The sequence below is a fragment of the Trichomycterus rosablanca genome, chromosome 7, assembly GCF_030014385.1.
Source record: "Trichomycterus rosablanca isolate fTriRos1 chromosome 7, fTriRos1.hap1, whole genome shotgun sequence".
In the NCBI taxonomy this organism is placed as follows: Eukaryota; Metazoa; Chordata; class Actinopteri; order Siluriformes; family Trichomycteridae; genus Trichomycterus; species Trichomycterus rosablanca.
The window spans coordinates 30,611,416-30,634,769 of NC_085994.1; the positions used below are offsets into that span (position 1 = coordinate 30,611,416).

General features: G+C 38.7%; 1 protein-coding gene across 1 annotated transcript in view; it reads left to right on the forward strand.

The window, feature by feature from the left end:
* abcd1 (ATP-binding cassette, sub-family D (ALD), member 1) overlaps nt 1–21,050 on the forward strand; it is a 28,516-nt gene extending 7,466 nt beyond the window's left edge. Inside the window, exons 6-10 of the mRNA XM_062999216.1 lie at nt 10,924–11,069; nt 13,061–13,206; nt 14,570–14,654; nt 19,565–19,690; nt 20,113–21,050. Of these exons, the coding sequence (XP_062855286.1) occupies nt 10,924–11,069; nt 13,061–13,206; nt 14,570–14,654; nt 19,565–19,690; nt 20,113–20,407 (798 nt within the window). The 3' untranslated portion in view covers nt 20,408–21,050. The remainder of the gene's footprint in view (nt 1–10,923; nt 11,070–13,060; nt 13,207–14,569; nt 14,655–19,564; nt 19,691–20,112) is intronic.
* Nucleotides 21,051–23,354: the final 2,304 nt, after the last annotated feature.

The following is a 23,354-nucleotide window of genomic DNA, read 5'->3' on the forward strand; positions in this document are numbered from 1 at the left end:
AGGGTAGATGTACTGGGTGACATAGAGTGGCAGAAGTGATTTGTGAAGTTTACAAGACTGTCTTGAGGCCTGCAGTAGTGGCAGTAGTAGATAGAGATGCTGCAATTGCCATTGGGAGAGATGAGGATGGACAAGAATAGGAATGAGTTTATTAGAGGGGCAGTACAGGTAGGATGTTTTCGAGACAAAGTTAGGGAGGAGAGATTGAGATGATTTGGGCATGTGCAGAGGAGGGATGAGCTTTATATCAGGAGAGGGGTGCTGAGGAGGACAGGAAGGCCAAAGAGGAGATTTATGAATACTGTGAGGGAGAACATGCAGGTGGTTGGTGTGACAGAGGAGGATGTTCAGGACAGGGCAGGATGGAGACAAATGATCTGCTGTGGTGACCCCTAACTGGAGCAGCCAAAAGAATCAGAATCAGCTTTATTTGCCAAGTATGTTTCTGGCAGTTGGTAGCTCTGTACAGTATACAGAAGATACAGTATATGGACAAAACAATAAGCAGAAAATGTACAAATTATAATGTGCTAGATAAAATTTTACATATATACAAACATTAGAAACATGCATATAATAAAAATTGGAGAAGAAAGAGATGAAGATAATTTAAGATTTTAAGACGAGTTCATTGATCCACTTAGGGAATTTAATAATATATACAAAGCAATTTTCTATATTTTTTTTAAATATATTTTATATATTTATTAATATTTCTTATATATTTTTTTGATTTGGTATACTAAAATATACAAAAGCAAGCACAAACATGAGGGGTTATTACAAGAACATCAGTAGTGAAGTCTGCTGTATGTCATGTGCACAGAGTATTATTAATATTTGTGTTAAATAAATGAAAGGATCTGTTCGATTCAGTTTAAAAGTGTAAAAGCATTAGGGCCAAGAAAGCATTTAATCTTTATGTGGATTTATTTCAAGTGGTCATATACATGGATTTTACGAAGTTTTGTGGCTTTTGGGTAGGGATGTTTTGCATGTATGTTGAATTATACTTTTTGATGCATTCAAGGTAATTGATTTATGAGTAAGGGTAAAATTAGGGTGTGCCTGTTTCTCAGGTCCTAGTTAAGCTGTGTTTTTCCTCTATTTCATAGTATTGAGCATTGAGTTGAGTATTTTCTGGCTTTACATGACAGAGATGCTTCTCAGGAACAAATGACATGAGTGACTAGCTGAACTAGGTGGTAAATGCTAAGAAAATCTGGTACTTTACAGAAGACATCAACTTTTCTTTTGACTCCAATAATCAAATGTTACATCCTATAATCAAATTTAGCATTTTCAACAGATTACCTGCCTTTGTCATCAGTTATGCACAAGTCATGTTACATCCACAGTGTTGTTGGATTGTAAAATGTGGATGATGTAACAAGTATGACTTGGCACTAATTACATAGTTCCTTCTGCAGAGTTATTGCGTTGGTTGCATTTTAGACCATGCCATGCATCTAGTATATCCAGTCAAACAGTGTGGAAAAGATGTGGAAAAGCACTGCTGAACAGTCCAGCTGATATTCACAATTCACTCAGTAATGATTTTACTCACACTTGGACCCCTTTCTCTCCAGCTCTCAGTCTTTCTGCTTATATGGGTTGACCACCCATAGGATTTTATGCCTTAAATGTGTATTTGATGGAAACTGAAAAAGCTCAAGTTTATGCATCAGGTAGTGACTGTGGCAGTAATGTAGAACAGTGAGATAAACAGAAACACTGAGTTCAGTGTTATGAATGTAGATTGTATACAGCCGGTGGCAAACAGTTCATTGCAAGCACTTAGTAAACATGCCAATCATAATTTATGGATGCATTCTGTATTTTCAATCTTTTCCGGACAACTTTATCATAGTTATTATGAGACACCTTTCTTCTGGGACATAAATCCTTTCAGTCAAAAAATATAAAAGCTCAAGTGCAGAGTTTAACATGCAGTCAGACGCCATACTGACACTAAACTGCTTCTGTTTAGGATTTATTCTTCAATAGTTCTATTGATGCAAATTATATAAGTGCATAAACCAGTTTTTTGGCTTTTCTTGGGTGACGGTGCTTTTTCTCTTAACCCTTTGATGCACAAGCTAAGCAAACCCCTTCTAATGCACAACATAGGTCAAAAATGACCCATATTCATCCATTCAATAATATTTTCATATGCACATTTGTCAGTTATTCATGTATTTGCTGTCTTAGCTAATAAAAGCTACAGTATCTATACTAGAATATGTAAACAGCTAGCAAGCAAATAGTATTGGACATATTCAAGATTCAAGAGCCTAATCTTTGGTTGTCTTTCAAAAGATCAGTAAATATGTTTTTGACTACAAACACTTACAAATGTCAGTAGTTTCTGTCAAATTCCATAGTAAATACTAGGGCTGTCGCGCTAACCGCAATTTTGAAATATCGCGGTATAGACCAGCCAACCGCAGGGCATGCCAAGCAACCGCCACACCGCGATATTCACGTTTTTTTTGTTGTTGTTGTTGTTGCAGGGTCCATCTTGTTTTTCGCTTACAATCGGGCATAATAAATGTTAAATAAATTCATAATGAAAAAGAGCTAAGTGCGTCATTTTCCTGCAAACTGTTCACATGCGTTGCTGCTGAGTGTCAGGCTTTGTGTTTTAAGATGGAAACTCTAGACGGTTTTCCATCCACCAACTTTTTGCGAATTTTGAAAACTGCGCATTAAAACACCTGGATGGAAAAGCTAAAAATTCGAAAAACGACCCAAATATCGCAAAAAAAAGTGTTCACGCTTGAACGAGGTGGAAAAGTTAGAATATCGCATCGCCGAAATGCGAAAAAAGGGGATGGAAACGGGTTTTGCGAATAAACGATGACGTTTCAAGCTCTAAGTCACACACACACGCATATATATATATATATATATATATATATTTTAAAACTGAATCACTGTCAACGTGTGTAGTGTACCTGAAAAGGTGTGATGTTTTAATAACTGCTGCGTTATGTGCGCTGCTGAGAAAGCCAACACATACATCACGAATCAACAACTGGTCATCCACAAGTGCCTGCAAAACAATCAATGGCCATCCCTTCTATGTACATAGCCCCTTTACCCGACTGCTGGAGGGAGGATTGGAATGTGTGTACCATCCAGTGCAGCGTACACCTGTGGTATATGATGCGCTGCGTAATTACGCGGTGCTATTTCTTCTGCCTCCTGCGCATTTGGTAATACGACGTAATGTTTAATTGGTTTTGATGTTATTGCTTGGCATACAGCGTATACACTATGGTGAACTGTTGTTACGCTCACGCCGAACGTCTCGCCCACTACTACTTGTATAAGGCAATAGCAATCCTCTTTTCAGTTGGCACGGGTGGCCGGTGACTGTAAACTTTTGGCTCTACAGATGACCCGATCATAGCTCATCAAAGGCTGATTTTGACATTCTGAAATTCTTGATCCAAAGCTCGTTTGAAAAATGGTTCTGCACGATGTGCTCCCAAAATTGTTTAGTGCGTTTTACGTTCCCAGATGCGAGGTGAACGTCGCCGTGGCACGGCGATTTGAGCCCACATTAGACGGGCCATTGCTCGTTCTGCCCGACGTCTCTCACGTCATGTAAAGGTTTTTTCACATAACTGTAGTTGATGGAAACGCAACATTTTCCGCTTTTTTTTCTGCCGATATTTCATAAATGCGCATTACACTTGCGAAATGTTTGGATGGAAACGGTTAATGGCAACAGGAATTACAGGCAAGTTTATTAATGATCAAATTGAGTTCACACTCAATAAAATACTTGTAATTTAGACTATATTCAAACCTTAAAAAAGCCTTGGCGAACTAAAACACTTAATGACGGTTAATATGGCATTGCAGCCTGCAAATATTCTCTTGCTGGCTTGCTGAAATGATTTAAATGTATTTTTTCGTTGAATAAAAATGTATTGAAACGAATAATAACTTAAAATGTAGTATTATTTTATATATTATATTGTTATGTTAATTATACCTACTAAATAGATGGTTAATAGTGACGCGACAACCAGGCTAGATTTTCTTTGATCTGTAAAGTCGCATGCAGGATCAGTACACGTGTGAATTAGTGTAACATCGGTAACGCCGGGAACATCACTACCCCACTCAGATCCTCTCTAAACCACATCAGATGAACGTGTTGGTTCTTCTAGCGCGCATGATAACGCAGGTTTAAACTCTTACAGACTTTATTCTTTATTCTATTTTTTTTACCATATTTTGATTAGATGTGCATTTAAAATATTTAGCCTAAACACTTTTTTTTCGTTTCACAGTGTATATCTATCCTAGGCTAGAAGCTAAATTTAAACCTTTTTTAATAGAGAAAAGACGCGCATCCCTGCTCTGTTCTGTATTTAACATTAAACACGCATTTCATTGGTCTTAAAGCTGTCTCATCTTTGTCATTATGCAATAATATACCGAATCATAGCCTAACAATAAAGCTTGTTTATATAGCTCTAAAATCCAGATAAATTAAGTCATTTTCAAAAAAAAATTCTTTCACCGCGACAGCCCTAGTAAATCATAAGGGTCATTTTTGACCCATGTTGTGCATTAGAAGGGTAGTGATACAAAAATGATTTTTATTAAAAAAGCAAAAAATGTAAAACTGAAATAAGGATTTGTGATGATCAAAAACAAGTTAATTGAAAAATTCATGGAAGCTTGAATGACGAAATTAATTTATTGCAACGATATAGAAAATAAAAACTCAGTTGGGTCACTTTTGACCCAGGTTGTGCATCAAAGGGTTAAAGAAAGTGGTGCATACACACACTGAGGAGTCTTAACTTGGTGGTCTGAGCTCTTGTGTGTGTAGAGATCTGTAGCTCCACATCGCTGTACACGCTTCTTCCGACACGTGCACAGCCCTCCTCTTCTCGCCCCCGCAATCTGCACAGGCGTCTCTTCCGCCAATCAGGGTCCTTACACAGCATATGAACACCCACCCACCCACACATAGTCCGGCCCCCACCCTGCAGATACTGTGGCTGATTAGTATCTGCTGCAGGCACTGCCAATTATGCCCGCCAGATGGCGCCAAGCCGACCGGTGGCAACACAGAGTTTCGAACCGAGGAGTTCAGAATCTCGGTGCTGGTGTGCTAGCGGAATATCCCGCTGCGCCATCTAGGCGCCCACTTTTAGTTTTAATTAAGCTTCAGCAGTTAAATTAATTGAAATGATGTTTTTAGCCAACAGCATTATTTACCAACTACTTTTTTTTGGTCATGGGTTAACAGATTAATTATTGACATCTTTGGTGTGGTTGTCTATCATGTCTATGTCACATCCAAAGTGCCAGTCTGATTTAAAATGACATTTTATGCTGTAAATCTGTGTGATCTTGACTGACAGGACTTAAATCATCTATATAGACTCAAGACTCTTCGAAGCTCAAGTCAAGTCAACTTTATTTATATAGTTGTTATTTATATATTGTCTCAAAGCAACTTTACAAAATCCAGGACCAACAGATACAAAAACCCCTGTTGAGCAAGCCGAGGGCGACTGTGGCAAGGAAAAACTCCCTGAAAATTACAGGAAGAAACCTTGAGAGGAACCAGACTCAGCAGGGCCCATCCTTCTTGGGAGGCCTGGAGGAAACTTTAAATAAATACACGATTTACACAAAGCATACAAACACAGAATTAAATGATCTAAAAGTTATAACTGGCAATAAATAGATAAATAAATAAATAATAATAGAGTTGTTATTCGCTCTAGTCTTCAATAAAGTCTGTAGTTAGTTCTTGTCATTCTTGGTGCAATTACTCCAGACCCGTCACATCCGGCAGGAGCAGCATCGTTGTCACGGCAGTCTCAACTTTTAATCCTTAACCTTGGCGGATGAACAGGTTTCCATCAGAATTCCTTTGGAGTAAAACAACAAAGAATGTAGTTAATAATGTACAATGCTAGTTGAGTAAAACAGTTTTACAGAGAGTTTTAGACTCCGGCAGCCCTAAATATTACAGCATAACTAAAAGGGAGAGCAAGCAGCTAACAAGGTCATGAAGGCTTTCACAGGACATCAGCGCCCACCTCATGCCTTTAACATTTGATGAACTTTATAGCAGAGAGTTTTTTTAATGTGATTGGTGCAGCTCTAGTTATTGTGTTTCTATTTTATTGCACATAGTAATAAAATACTTGTCTGGGGGGCGCCAGTGCCTGACCAGGGGCGTGGCATTAAGAGATTTTTTTTACTTCTAAAACTAAAGCAATTCATTTTTCACCCACGGGAGACATATTTCATTAGTCTAACTGACCACGCACTCAGGCACGTTTAATGTTATTCAGTTCAGTCTGAAAAAAACCTTCAAAATAGAGCTATCAGTGAAGATAAACCGGTCACAAAAGCGATGACAGCTGTTATAGGACGTGTGTGTGTCTTGTTCACAGTATCGATATAAGTGATTCAGGAGTCAATTCATTCTAAGCGCAGCGTAAGTTTCTTTTCTCAGTCATCTCTCTGTTTTTACTGTAATAATGAATGTTGCGGTTGTAAATAAACACCAACTACTACAGAACATTTTGTGTGACTCGCTTACCTTAAAAAGCTCAGGCTTAATTATACTGCTTATTACCACAGAGCGGGAGCCGACTCAGAGTCGTTCTGTCTGTGGAGCTAAACGTTTTCTGTCAGTCAGAGCAGATGATTCTCTACTAACCAACTTAGTAATTGATGAACTTTTGTCTATGCTTGACTCGCATCTACATCAAAAAGCAAGAACCGCTTATGATTTACCAAAGTGAACCACGAATTTATATAATGTGCTGATAGAATCAGCTCAGATGGGGTCGGACTGTAGGTTGGCACACGCGCGTTCACACTTAGCGATCGAGAGCGGAGTTTGGATCGCCGAGCAAACGCCGAGTTGCTCCCGAGCCGGCAAATCTAGCGCCGACCAGCCGCCGAGCGAAAATCGGGGCAAAACATTGTGTAGTGTGAACCAGGCGTAACGCAGCAATAGACACGGTATCGGATGTTTAGTATCGGAGCCTCGTTTACGAGTACGAGTTAATGAGCGCGGTATCGGGCAAGTACCCGATACCAGTATCGGTACTCGTGCATCTCTAGTTATCAGTAGTAGAATTAATTTGAATTCATCACTATGTAATCACAAATTTGTTCAGTTTGATCCATTGTTACATTTAAAAGTCTGATCTCAGCATCATTTTACTTCTGCTCTAACTCTGCTTGTTCATGGTTTAATCACGTTTCCTGGTAAATTCTGAGTAGTTCAGTTTGCGCTTCATGGTTTAATGCCTTTGGGCTCTGTTGGCAGAAACAATGTGTTGATTGTTCCCCGCATCGCTGTCCAACTCTGCTGGTGTAGAAAGGCCATCATGTGATGAAACACTCTTCCGCCAAGGTGTTGAGGAGATTGCATTGTTAATACTATCTAGCTGTATTTAGCAGTCAGCTGCTCTGCTAGTGACTCACAACCCCCTGTATGATTGCCTGAACTAGCAGTAATATCTAGTTTTAACCCTATTTTAACCCAAAGCATGAGACTGGGTACAAGAAGTTACTGCTCGTGCAGTAAAGTCTCTTAAAAAATAAAATTGTATTTGAATGATCTATCTTCAGACAGAACTCATTATATGCACTAAATTTTGCCAATTTTTTGTAATAAAAATGTAGTTATATAATGACCACAGACTGCCAATGCAATTCCACGAGGTATATTTAACAAGGAAGCTTTGTAATAATGTTAGCTACATGAAAATCATTTTAGCCAGCTAGCTAAAGTAAATTAAAGGATTTTAGTTTACTTTGTATAATAATTGTGTTAATAGCCCCATTTTATAACAGTGTCATTTATTTTCTAAGCAAACTGTTACAAACTGGTGCAATTTTATTATAAATCACTTCCCTTCCCTTGTCTTTTTTATTGTTTTTTTTTTTCTGTGTTCAACTTCTCTGTTCATGCTCCTGCCCAAGCCAAGCCTTTATCTGCCAGAGCTAAGACGGTGGCCAGCACAGAGCTTGATATGTGGGGCTGCAGCAAGATGTCACTCGCTGCTTTCCATTTTCACAGACACCGGGAGAAACTGTGTAAAAAGCGTGAGATCATTAAAGAGTTCGTTGAACCATGGCAACAATTTCCAGGCGACAGTTTTAGCCGGACAGATAGTGACACTTGGCTGGAACTGAAAGCAGCAGGAGAATACTTTATGTAGTTTCATCCAACACGTCAAATAAATCTCTAAAATGTGATTGTAATTCTCAAGTTGGCCAGTCACTGTTATTAGGTCTGTTCAGTCTTGCAGTAAAATTGTGCTGAACCCAGAATGCACTGTTAAACTAAGCAGAGCTGCACATAATTTGATAACTGTTGGGCGCTCAGATGGCACAGCAGTTTAATGCACTAGCCCACCACCACTGAGATCTGAGCTCAGAGATGATTGTGTCTGTCTGGAAAGTGGGCCAAAGGAATTTCTTATTACTGCTGCAATTGCAGAATTGCGACTTCTGCTGGCTGGTGGAAGGTACCTGCACTAAGATGCTGAATAATGGAGAGCAGTGCGTGACACTGTATGCAATGCTGCTCTTTGTAAAAACCTGTCTGCACATGGCTCAGAGGGTTAGGTTAGGTTAGGTACTGTCCTCTTCAATCAGGGTAGGGGTGTGCAGAAACAAATAGGTAATTGGATACAACTAGAAACCACAAAATAAAGCATTTATAAATAAACCAGTTTAACATGGATCATACTTGTCATCTGGGTGAGACGCACTTGCATCAGCTTTGGTACAATGAACATATGGCATTACAGTGGTACCTTGAAACTCATAGTCAATCGGTTTTGGGACTGGCATCGAGTTTTAAAGTTGTTGGGTTTCATGGTATTTTTTTCCTGTAAGGATGTATGGGAAACCTGCTAATGCGTTATGTGGTCCCCAGAACTGCATATTTGGCTATATATAGGCTAATGTAAAATAATAGGGTTGTTTTGACACTTATACACTTAAAATAACACAAGTATAATAAAAAGAAAACACTGAAATACAATTAAAAACAGTTAAAAATCAATAGAATAATGCTTGATGCAAGATGCTTGATCTTGGAATACCGTATTCCATAGCAAGCTCAGTAATTCGCATTAGAAACGGCAAAACCGCTTTTGCGCTGGCTGTGCCGTTAATTCCTATGGAGTGTCACGGTGCACAAACTGTACCACTGTACTTTCTTATCAAAAATAATGATAGGTATTACGTATCTGTGTTACATTCTGGACATGCCGCAAATTTTACACATTGTACGTAGACTTTTATCAAAGCTTTCTCTCCATCCCTTATCAACGTGATAACTGGGTTGGCATAACTGCTAATGCAATTCATTTTTACTGTTATTGTTATCAGTTAAATAACTTTACTTTTGCCTTGATTGGAAATTGGAGTCTGATCCCAATTAAATAAATTATCTCCTCTGTAGGTGGGGTGTAGCATAATGCTATCTGCTTTTAATGACCCACTGGGTAGCATCTAGCAGTGACTATAGTATTGAACAATAACAGATTAACATGCATATCTTTCAACTAGGTCAGCTGCATTTTACATATTTATTATATTTACTATATTTTTCTTGAAAGTTAAAAGTAGTAGTAATCAGTAAAATGTTATTTATTTATTTTTTATTTATTTATTTAACCATCTTTAATTGGTTCCACAGTGCTTTATTCTTGCCTGAATACCTTATTTGGCACAGTTTTACACCCAATGCCCTTCTTGACTAAACCCTCCCTGGCAAGGCTGTTCGATCAAGCTCCATTCCCCCATTGTTTCAAACACCCACCCCCACCCAGACTGGTTGATTGCACAGCTGAGATTCAACTCCGGATCTCAGCGCTATTCTTACCTTAGCACCCCTAGCTTTCAACCTGAAATTATTAAAGGTAGAAGTAAACGGAGGAAAATTCTAAGGTTTGATTGCATTCTTCAAGTGTAAATCTATAGCCAGTTTTATAAATCTGCACATGTGCAACTCGGTTTTCGGTAAAAAAAAAAAAAAAACCTTAAATACTGATTCTTTGTTTATGTTCAAGTACAAAGCTGTTAAGTATGCATGTTTGACAATTTGTGTGTGTGTGTGTGTGGGGGGTCCTTAACACTGCATCAAGCTCATTTGGGTGATTTGTGCTGTTGCTGTTGAGAAACTTGAGTTGATTCTTTTGTTAAATCTGTTGATACAAAAATCTATCAATCCAGAATTTAGGATGCTTATTTTACCTGATAATAATACTCATTAGGGGTATTCCTACTGACTATTGAGTTGTGGTTTATAACATTGTGCTTTTAACTTTGCATTTACTTAAGATAACTTCAAAGATTATCATTTCTTATTACTCTTCGACTCTGTGTCTGCGTGGGTTTCCTCTGGGCGCTCTGGTTTCCTCCCACAGTCCAAAGACAGGCAAGTGAGGTGAATTGGAGATACAAAATTGTCCATGACTGTGTTTGATATTAAAGACCTGAACTGATGAATCTTGTGTAACCAGTAAATAACCTGTCCTGTCATGAATGTAACCAAAGTGTGTAAAACATGTTAAAATCCTAATAAATAAATAAATAAATACTGATTTTCTGTTTATGCTTAAGTACAAAGCTGTTAAGTATATTTGACAATCTGTATGCGTGTGTGTGGGGGGTCATTGCATCAAACTCAATTTGGAATAATAATCTAGTAATCCAGAATGTAGGATGCTTATTTTTCCTAATACCAGTACTCATTGTGGGTTTTCCAATTAAGTTGGTTTATATAACATTGTGCTTTTAGCTTTGCATTCACTTATATTTTCTCTTCTTATTACTCAATACTAGACTCATTATGCACTATACCTTGTATATAGTGGGCTTATGTGTGTGATTTGATTTGTTTAGGTGGATGAAGGAATGCACTTGCTAATCACTGGTCCTAATGGCTGTGGTAAAAGCTCGCTCTTCCGCATCCTGAGCGGCCTGTGGCCTGTGTACTGTGGCGTGCTGTATAAACCTCCTCCTCAGCACATGTTCTACATCCCTCAGAGGTACAGTACTCACAGATATAGAATTAAGACAGCTAATTATTGGGATGTCTTAAGTTAATTAAGGCTACAATCAAAGGCATTAATTGGACTGACATGGATAATTAAGACTTAATGCTGTTGTAATTGTACAGACCTGGACTGAAAGAGTTTTGATTAGAAAGCGGGTCGTATAGTATGGGTACTGCTTTTTAACTGAACCAGTGAAACAACCCCCAACTGCTTAGATATTAAGAGCGTGCGAGTGAAAGAACGCGCCTGTGTTCATATCCATTTCATGCCCAGCTAAGCTAATTAGTACTGATGAAGGTAGTGATTAAGTAGAGCAGGTTCTGACAGCAGTGGGTCCAGATGTGCCTGCGGTGCTGGTGTTTGACGTGATTGGCTCATTTCACCACAGAAAGGGATCACAGCAGCATCAGAAGCAGAAAAGTGGTTTCCTTAATAATGTACAGTTTCAGACAGTGTCAGTTGTGTCCAGCTGTAGTTTATTAAGGCCGGTTACATCTCAGTGCACACTTGGTTTTGTGTGTAAAAGAGTTTTTTGATAGAATTTACTGGGTTAAAACGCCTAGATTTTGTTTGAATTCGATACACTTTGATCCGCTTCACGTCTGTGACCAACAGCAGAACTCCAGTGAGAAAGAGAGGTAAATCAAATGAATTGGAATGTGTACATTAGTTAGCTTAGACTTACAGCCATTTTCACAGACAATTCGGAACAAACTCTTAATGTATAAACCTTTTTTAACACATTTGTTAAAATTGGTTTCTGGTTTTGGTCATGTTTTCATGATGTGGAAATACTGTAGTGTCTATTAGCCAAGTTACATTAGCCTTGTAGTTATAGTATTATAGTATTGAAAGTAAGTGAATTTTGAACGCCTAACATGTTTGAGCTGACTGACTACACTGACCAGCCATAACATTAAAACCACCTCCTTCTTTCTACACTCACTGTCCATTTTATCAGCTCCACTTGCCATATAGAAGCATTTTGTAGTTCTACAATTACTGACTGTAGTCCATCTTTTTCTCTGGATGCGTTGTTAACCTGCTTTCACTCTGTTCTTCAATGATCAGGACTCTCCCAGGACCACCACAGAGTAGGTATTATTTGGGTGGTGGATCATTCTAAGCACTGCAGTGACACTGACATGGTGGTGGTGTGTTAGTGTGTGTTGTGCTGGTATGAGTGGATAAGACACAGCAGCGCTGATGGAGTTTTTAAACACCTCACTGTCACTGCTGGACTGAGAATGGTTCACCAACCTAAAATATAACCAGCCAACTCAAACAGCAGCAATAGATGAGTGATTGTCTCTGTCTACATCAACAAGGTGGACCAACTAGGTGTTGGTGTGTCTAATAGAGTGGACAGTGATTGAAAATGGTATTTAAAAACTCCAGCAGCGCTGCTGTGTCTGATCCACTCATACCAGCACAACACACACTAACACACCACCACCATGTCAGTGTCACTGCAGTGCTGAAAATCATCCACCACCTAAATAATACCTATTCTGTGGTGGTCCTGTGGGGGTCCTGACCATTGAAGAACAGGGTGAAAGCAGGCTAAAAAAAGCATGCAGAATAACAAATGGATTACAGTCAGTAATTGTAGAACTACAAAGTGCTTCTATATGGTAAGTGGAGCTGATAAAATGGACAGTAAGTGTAGAAACAAGGAGGTGGTTTTAATGTTATGGCTGATCAGTGTATCTTTTTAATGGAAAATGTGTGTTTTACTGTGAAAACAAAACGTCTTGTTACTTGTTTGATTTTGACCTTTTTAATGGTGTCTGAAGAAGATTGTATGTTTTGACTGAGCCTTTGTGAATGTCAGCATGCATGATGCATGTCCATAAAAGGAATGTCTGGTAAAAGGTTTTTGTGATATCCATCTATATACCTGTATATACGTATATATAATTTTTATTTTTTATTTTTATTTTTTTTTCCCTCTATTTTGTCATTGGTGTGTGTTTTCGCAGGCCGTATATGTCGGTGGGTACTTTGCGTGATCAGGTGATTTATCCTGACACGGTTCAGGAGATGCTGGGAAAGGGCTTTAGTGACCAGCAGCTGGAGGAAATCCTGCGCACTGTTAATCTCCTCTACATTCTAGAGAGGGAGGGCGGTAAGAGCATGCATTCACCTATTAGCACTGTATCCTGATTTTAAATGGTTAATAGATTTTAACTATCAGGTCTAGATACATACACACCCACAGCACTGTTGATGTTTTCCTGCTGTTCTTTATTCAGATCACAAAGGGGACAGTGGTAGCCTTGTGGGTAGAGCTTTGGGCTGTCAGTCGGAAGATTATCGGTTCAAATCCAAGCTCTGCTATGTAGCCACTGTTGGGTCCTTGAGCAAGGACCTTAGCCCTGTCTGTTTCAGGGGCGCTGTACAATGGCTGATCCTACACTCTGACCTCAACTTCCAAACAAGCTGGGATATGTGGAAAAAGAATTAGATTGTACTGTACACCTGTATATGTACTGTATATATGACAAAGGCGTTCGTTCTATTTACTTTGCTTCTGACTTTTTAAGATGCCACTGGCATTTGTGCCACGGACATATAAGTTAAATGTAAGTTAAACGACACTCATGCTAGCTCAAATTATAGATAGATAGATAGATAGATAGATAGATAGATAGATAGATAGATAGACAGATAGACAGATAGACAGATAGATCCCCAAGGAAATTAATGCCTCAGTAGCTAGTTACATAGATCAAAAGTACAAAATACAAACAAGTACCTGCATAATAACAACACACTACAACAACAGGGCATGTGGGTACATATGGAAATGCAATTTGGTTTACATGTAAAGTTGGTATAACTTATAAAGTGGTCTACAGTGCAAAAATAAATGAATGTGCGGATGGATGTGCAAAGCGGTGCATACGTGTCTGTCTGTGCATGTGCACACGTGTACATGCAAATGTGCACCCACATACATAAATATACTGTATTCACTATACATGTGCCACAATTTTAATACATTCAGCCTTCAGTTACTCCTGCCTTCCGCAAAGAGTTAAAGAGTCTAATGGAAGTCTAGTCTCTGCTGGAAACAAAGGATTTTCTGAGTCTGTACGTAGAGCAGCTCTGTGACAGTAGTCTGCCACTGAACACACTTCTCTGTTTCAGTAAAGTTGTGTGCAGTGGGTGATTTTGACAGTCCATAACAGAACGCACTTAGCACAGAGTTGCTGGTAGTTTCTGGCTAACAGCTCTGAAAATAAACATTGATATGACAAATATTTTGTTCCACCCACAACATTGTTAACTTGAACCTTAACATAGTTTGCTGCTTTGTTTGTTTTGTTGTTGTTGTAATTCCTTTTTTTAAATCAGCTGCCAATATGAGATAAATTTCCCTCGGGTTTAACATCATTCTGTGCCACACATCCCAGAACACAGAGCTAAATTATAACTATAGTAGTATATTTTTTTATTATTATTATTTACACAGTGTATTTTGACAGGTTGGAATGCAGAGAGTGATTGGAAGGATGTCTTGTCTGGGGGAGAGAAACAGAGAATGGGCATGGCCAGGATGTTCTACCACAAGTGAGCTATTGCATCAACAACAACAAAAAATCATACTCTTATTCAAGCAATTCTCTTATTTCACCTTTTTATTTAACCCTGTGTTTACACACTTTTACCTCACCCAGATAATTGTATTTCAATTAGTACTGGCTCAAGTTTACTGCGGGTGGCCATGTTTACTCTGATGGCTCCTAGGCATAGACAATTTTCATGTGTAACTTTTTTCTGCCCAGATATACACAACTCATGTTGGGACTAGGGTTGGTCGATATTGCCGATTTTCATACCGTCATACCGTCTTCATAAAATACCGCGGTATACGGTATTACCGCGGGGGGGTCGTTCGCGAGCGATCCGATTCTATTGAATATATGTTTTATATGTTCTTTTCATTTTTGCGCCGTTCTTATTGGCTGTAACACACCAATTCTGCTTCACATCAGTACGGGGAATTAATCAGTCATAATGAAAGCTGTTTATTGTCGGAATTCAAATCCGAAATCCGAGTATCGCGAAGAGTGAGCGCGACACACACACACACACAGAGATAATATTATATTGTATAAACTTGCACCAGTGTGTTTTTTTGCAAGTTCGGGCTTGTCAGTGAATGTAACCGTATTCGGTACAAAGAGATGTTATATTGACATGCTAGCACGTTGTGCCACCCCATCCCATGGTTTTGAATGGCAAGATACTAACTGTTAGCTTAGCAAGCAAAACCCGATGGAATCGCTAAGTAGCGCGTTCGAATAACCTGCCTTATAATAAGTCATTGACTTATTAGAATCCTCTCTACTGAGGCAGCTGCCTATGTAGGCAGTAAGACAGCAAGGCAGCTCACTAGGTGTTTGAACACACCCTATGTAGAGCGCTCCTTAGCTTTTGTGTTATCGCCTCAAAAAGTGAGCACCCCCACAACCAATCAGTGAGCTCCAACCGCTTACAACTCCCACCCCTCCCTTATTGTGGATGCGCGCAGGTCTTAAAGTCTCCGTTTTCAAGGTGGACCTTAAGCAGAAATTTGGCGCTTCACATTTTTAAAATACCGTCACCCTTTTTAAATACCGTCAACATTTTTAAATACCGCGGTATACCGTAATACCGTCATACCGCCCAACCCTAGTTGGGACATCTTGTAAAATGCAAAAAAAGTGATTTGTTTGTTCTTTTAAATGTTTATTTAACTGACTTTTAATGTTTTTGCTGACCAATGTAATGCATGAGGTTATCGTGATTGGTAGGGCCCTCCTAAATTCATGGGAAAATGTGCTTAATTTTACGGACCTGGACAAATTTTTATAGAAAAGTGCCACATTTCACGACAGTCATTAAATCACATCAGTATATTGACTGATAGAATAAATGGAAGCTACAATACACAGCGTGGCCTACCTTAATGGTTGAATGTAGACCCAGAACATTCAGCAACAGTGCTGGGAGTTTTCCAAACTGTGTTTTTAGCTGCTTTACACTTTGCCATTTTGACTAACCAATTGCCGTAGGATTTTTATGAGAGCCTCATATTGCAAATTGATCAGTAAACGTGAGGCACTCGAACGCTACACAAATGAAAAACTATAAATCTCTAAACACAGAATTAAAGGTTGAATTTCAGAGCAAATTGCACATTACACGGGAAACAGCTCATTTCACGGTTTATTACACGATTTTCACGGTCCATAAATTAGTTAGGGCCTTAATGATCAGGTACAAAAGGAAGATCCAACAAAAGCTTTTTCTGTGTAAGCAAAGATTGTTCATGTTTTTAATTAGTTAAAATAATGTTTCTCAGAGTAAGATTGCATATAATTCAAATTTTTCGCCATCTACTGTACAAAATATTGTGGTAAGATTCAGAGAATCCAGAGAAATCTCAGTCTGTGTGTTGAAAACCACTGTTGAATGTGCTTGACTTTTAAGCCCTCAGATGGCATTGCATGTGAAATATGCCACTGGGATGAATATGGGATTGTTTAAAAAAAATAAACTGTTGTCACTTAACACAGTCTGATGCTGCATCAAGAAATGCAACCTGATATTATATTACACACCGAGAAATCCATACATCAGCTTTATGCTTAAGGGGTTAACGGGCGTGCCTGAGCTCATCTTGGATGGACCAATAGACAGTGTAAATGTGTGCAGACATCGTGGTTTCTGGGTCAAAGTCAAAAAGGACCATCCAGGCTGTTATCAGTGAAAGGTGCGATTGCATGTATATAATGGTACCATTCACATGGAGGATTTTGGAGTGACATACTGCTCTTGAGGCAACCACTTTTTCAGGGACGTTCATGATTATTTTTGCAAGAAAATTCCAGGCCTCACTGTATACAAGCTGCAATAATGTGGCTTTGTAGACAGAGAGTGTTTGTGCTTGACTGGCCTGTCTGCAGTCCATATCTGCCATCTGTTGAAACAGACAACAGGCAGCAGTCACCACAGACTGTTACACCTGGAGTCTTGTATGAAGTTAGAATGGAGAACAATTTCACTTGCAAAACTGCAACAATTATAGTCCTCAGTACCCAAACCATTAAAAAGTGTCATGAGTCAACACAGTGGTGAACATGCCTCTGCCCTAACTTTGTTGATTGTGTTAGAGGCTTTAAATTCTACTTGTGTTTATACTTACATAAAACAATTAGGTTGTTCAGTAAAAAACATTAGAAATCTTTCCTTTCTACTCAGTTAAGAGTAGAAATAAAGATTCAAGAGAATTACAAGATTCTTTAGATTCTTGTTTTTATTGCATTTTATATATTATTTATCATATTCAAATGATCACTAATAATGCAGACCAAATTAAAAATGTAGTTAACAGGGTATTTGGCAAAGGCTAATCTAGGATAACTTGTGTGCATTTCTTTAAGCATAATGTTTACAATTTATGTTCAAGTACATTTCTTATTTGCTTGAATTTAAGCAAATAATTAAAGTTTGCTTAACTTCAATGCCAAAGCAATGAGTAGCAACACATACACACTAATTCTGTCACTGTAAATCACCGTCTTTAATCAAAGCCTCTTTGATGTCTTCTAAATAAAGAGCTTAGAATAAAATGTGTAACTTGTCATTCAGAAGATTGGAAAATTGCAGATGTACAGTTGGAAGGGACGTGTTTTTTTTTTATGCAGTCTTAGATTAAAGATTGTTAAACTGGTGATGTAGAAAGTCTTTTATAATGTCTTTTAACTTGGTGACATTGCCCTGTAACATTTTGTTAGTGGCTATAGATAACCACTGTTATCTGTTAACATCTCTGTGCTTATATAACTACAACAGTAATGTCACTTAAATGACACTTAAAAAACAAAAGCTTACTGGAGTATAGTTTTGTGATGGGATAGAACAAAAAAAACATGCTTTTTGGCCACAATTACAAACATGTATTTCAATGACAAAAGATTCACAGTTTAAACCCAATAGCTCTGTATGTGGGGTAGTATTATGCTCTGGAGCTGGTTTGCTGCTAGTGGAATAGTTTTCTATATATTTTCTTCTTACAGCTGCTCCCGTATTTAGGGGTTGCCCAGCAGATCTGGTCCACATACCAGACATTTGCACAGTTTTTACACCGAATCCTCTGTCAATGAAACCATCCTCTTTTAATCTATATATATATACAAGGATTCTTTAAAAAGTTTCCACACTTTTTTAAACTCTTATTTATTAAGAATTTCAAAAACAAATTACATCACTTTTCTACATAGTCACCTTCCAATGCATTTTGAACTGTTTACTGGCATCAGCAAAAAAATTTTTTGGTTGAGCGTGTAGCCACTGATGCACCACTGCTTTCACATCATCATCACATGAAAATGTTCTTCCCCTTAAAGATTCTTTAAACGGTCCAAAAGTGGAAATTAGATAATGCTTAATCCAGACTATAAGCTTGTGATGAAGTAAGCTACCCTTACCCATCACCAGAAAGACTATTGTATGTACTTACCTTAAACTGAACTGTGAATGACTAAAAGAGTACCTAGGAAACAATACCGGGTTTCACTTACCTGGGCTGATCCATCCTCTGGGAAGGAGAGGGGGAGAAAAGATCTGTTAGAAGATAGAAAGTTTACACTATAAATAATGTGAATGATTATAGTGCCATGGCCACGAACTTGTAAAAGAAGACGATATATTGTTGCTATTACCCATTGTAAGGTATGAAGTATACGCATATTCAATACTCTTGACTTACCTGTAATAATATTGGTTTAACTGGGGGGAGGAGTTACTGACATATAAGCAGCACACAGATAGAGAGAGAGAGACAGCCTCTATGACTTTGCGGTCATCGGTTGTAGGTGCATTGTCAAAAGTGATCGTTACTCGTTTGTATACTTATCCATTTTGTTTTTGTCCCAGTGTGCGCGCTTGTATTTATGTAAATAGCTGTCATTGTTGGTGGGAAAATGAAGAACATCTGTGTCCTTCTAGTCCATTCCAGTTCCTCAGACCGGTTGCCCGACACTACTCATGGGGTTCACCCCATCACAAAGCTCTCTCTCAGTCTCTCAGACATGACCAATTACTACTCCTCCCACCCTCACTGTTTCCAACCAAAATATAAAAGTGCTTTTTGAAGATCCCTCGTATATAATTTCTGTGATATTTTTTTAGAAAACCCCACAATAACTCATGCAACCTTAAGCGATCTGAAAATAAGTGTGTGCTAACCATTCAGTCACAGAGAAAAAACAATTGCAGAGATCATTAAAATTCCCAAACTGCTATGACATGCATGTTCCTACAATTATTTTTCAATTTTTAATTCAAACTGTTTAATGCAGATACAAAATACCAACATAAAAATATTTATTGGCGTCAGATAACAAAAAAGGTGTAAATAATATTCAGGTTGGCACTGACTGACAGGTCTGGTGATGCCCTGTGCTAACTGATGTCTATCTGCTTTTCTTCAGACCCAAATACGCTCTGCTGGACGAATGCACCAGTGCCGTCAGCATCGACGTGGAGGGGAAAATCTTTGAAGCCGCAAAGGATGATGGGATTGCACTTCTATCAATCACACACCGCCCGTCTCTGTGGTGGGTCTTTCTGTCATCCTGCTACCCAGCATGGTTCCCACACAGCTGGGGGAGATGAGAGGTGTTGAGCAGGAACAGGTTGTAACCGGGAATAGGTTTTTAGCAGATTGTTTTGATCCAAGTGAGGAAGAAAGATAGCAGAAATAATTATAGAAAACAGGATGAGTGTGCTCTCATTATTAAAGCGTGTCAGCACCACATGAGAAAGCAGATGCTTTCTTTCTAACGTTAACTACTCTCGCTTTAGAGAATTAAAAACTGCTCAGAGCCTGACTTTTACCTGATTCAGGGGATAAAAGTTAAGCTCTTGGGTGATACAGTATTACGCAAAAAGATTATATTCATTATGAGTCTTACTAATTAGTATTAATCATGAGCCCAGTTAAGCACACCATATGGTTTTCTGCTCCCCCTGGTCACAGGAAGTACCACACCCATCTGCTGCAGTTTGACGGCGAGGGCGGCTGGCGATTTGAGAAGCTCGATGCATCCACCCGCGTCTCGCTGCAAGACGAGAAGCTTCGGCTAGAGACGCAGCTCTCCGGGATTCCCAAGATGCAGCAACGCCTGGCTGAGCTTTGCAGCATCCTAGGAGAAGACGGCGGTCTGCTGAGTCCCTCTGAGGTGGAGGGGGAGCGGCAGGGAATGGAGATGAGGGAGGAGAGGCAAGAGAAAGATGTGACTCCTGGCGAACGTGGAACAAGCCTTATGGAGTGATTTTGTGCCAGGAGACACAGATGATTTCAATGCCAGCTGTTTTTGTGTGTGTGTGTGTTCATGTGTGTGTCCGTCCATGTGGGCTAATGAAGAATCTCAAATCAGAATGATTAGTGCAGGTCTTTGGGGGCCTTCCCTAACTGTGGGTTGGTGTGTGCATGCATGTTTCTGCTTGTATGACAAGCTGACGTGTGTGTGTGTGTGTGTGTGTGTGTGTTGGAGTCGTTAAAAAGCATGAGGCAGGTGCCAGGTTATTTAGGTGCAACTCATGATGAAATCTATGCAGTCCCATGTTATTACAGTTCTGTTCACACAAGTTCTCTGGCACCTTGGTTGTGTGTGTGTGTGTGTGTGTGTGTGTGTGTGTGTGTGTGTGTGTGTGTGTGTGTGTGTGTGTGTTTTATTGGAGAAAGGGCTGATCGCAGACTGTAGTTGCATTGTTTAGTTTAACTGCAGTTACATACTCAAGATGCTGATAAAGACTTTAGGGATTACCACTCAGTGCTGTAGTTTCTCCAGTTTGTGCCTTGTGATTTTTAAATGTTGTATTAAAACTACCAACCACTTAATGGAGTAGTTTCTAAACTTTGAATTAGGGGTGAGCAATATGACAGAATTTTATTAAATATTAATATAAAAGTCATACTTAGGGTGGCATGTTTTATTATAAAATCTACAAAAAGGAATAATTAAGTTAAAATATTGAAAATTAAAAACAGTAGGTTATAACGTCTAGTTTTACAGACTTAAATGAATGTAAATAAACATCTATCAATGTTGAGTTGCCTTTTATAGTCTAGGATTAAGACTAATCTTGGTATGGGAGACTTTTTTAGTTATTTGGTTTTTGGTACCAAAGTAGGTCATTTAATACTTAAAAGGAACCAAATCAACCATGAGTGTTTATCCTTTTTATCATCTGGACCGCAACAGTGGCCAATTCAAAGTCTCACGGGCTGCCAACCTGCAGAGTTTAGCATTAGTCTAAAAGTACAGCCTGCTGCTTTGGCATTTTACATGCTGAATACTGGCTGCAAAATGACTTTCTGAATTTGTCAATGTAATTTCTATACTTGGTAGGTATGTCTGAATGTTTGAAGACAGCTACCAGGTTGTGTAGGATAAAAGATGCTGTCACCAAGACTGCAATATTTAAAGCAATAACTTTTTCTCAAATTCCTGCTAATGAATCACTGTGTCGTCACCAGTATTCAAAACAAGCAATCTTCTTATTACAGGGTGAATGTTTAGACACTCGGCATCTCTCTCAGCTTCTCTCAGGAGCCTAAGTAGCACATATTTAGTTCTGCGTCTAGTTCAAGAATGTTCCAGTGCCATAGGATAAATTAAAGAAACCTCACTTTTTAAGCACTGATATTTAAAATAAACAGGCATCATGGAACTAATATGCTTTTAATTTCACGTATGTGGTTACATATCAGGTCCTGATAAACCACTACTTTATATATTCTCTATATCTAAATCTCTATATCTGTATCAGACTGTATTATAAATATTTTTGATATATCTTGACCTGTGCTGGCTGATTGATTGGCCTTTCACAGAGGTGGGGAAAGAGTGCGGATCAGGGTGTGTCTGTCCGTACACAAGGCTGATTCGCATATATGCACTTGTCTAGTGTGGGTGACAAAATGCATACGGCTGCTACTCACGTGTCGGAGGGGGCGTGGGTTAGCTTCGTTCTCCTTAATCAGAGCGGGGGTCGGCATTAGTGGAGAGTAAGCGTGACGCAATCGGGCAACTGCACGTGCTAAAAAGTTGGGAGAATAAGGGGAGAAAATGCATAAAAAATATATATATATACAGTGGTGTTCAAAAAAATAGCAGTGATTTAAAAAAAGTGAATAAAGCACAAAATCATTATAATAACTTTTATTTCCATAAATGCAAATGCACTGAAAATACTCCACTTTTAATTCTAAATCAAAACATTAACAAAAAGTTTGTGTTCATCCTTTACAGAAAATTAAGAAAAATGAATATTAGGCTGTTCAGAAAAATAGCAGTGCCAGCATTTTTCTTTAAAAACTGTAAAAATGTGTCTATAACATAAAAAATGTTTGAGGTTTCACTTTACTTTAAATTACTGAACTGATATTTAGTGGCATAACAATTGTTTCCGAGATCTGTGTTGCATGGAGTCGACCAACTTCTGGCACGTCTGAACAGGTATTCCAGTCCAGGATGATTAGATGACATTCCACAGTTCTTCTGCAATTTTGGGTTTTACCTAAAAAAAAAAAAACACGTTTCAGATGTCAGCCCACAAGTTCTCTATGAGATTGAAGTCAGGGGATTGGGCTGGTCACTCTATTACCTCAATCTTGTTTGTCTGTAACCAAGATGTTTTGGGTCATCGTCATGTTGAAACACCCATTTTAAGGACATTTCTTCTTCGACATAGGGCAACATGATCTCAAGTATTTTGATATATTTAAACTGATCCATGATCCCTCGTATGGGATAAATAGGCGTAACACCATGGTATGAAAAACATCCCCATATCATCATTTTGTACCACCATGCTTTACTGTCTTCACAGTAAACTTTGGCTTGAATTCAGTGATCGGGGGTCGTCTGACATACTGTCTACGGCCACTAGACCCAAAAAAACCCAATTTTGCTTTCACCAGTCCACAAAATGTTCAGCCATTTCTCTTTGGACCAGTCAATGTGTTCCTTGGCAAATTTGAACTCATTCAGGACACGTCTTTATCTTAACAACGGGACTTTGCAAGGAGTTCTTGCTGGTAAATTGGCTTCACTTAATCATCTTCTGTACTTACTGGTAACTTCAGATGTTCCTTGATCAATCTGGAGGTGATCATTGGCTGAGTATTTGCCATTTTGGCTATTCTTCGATCCTTTCGAACAGTAGTTCCACGCTTCCCTTAGCATCTTTCAGTTTTTGGTTGTCACATCAAGG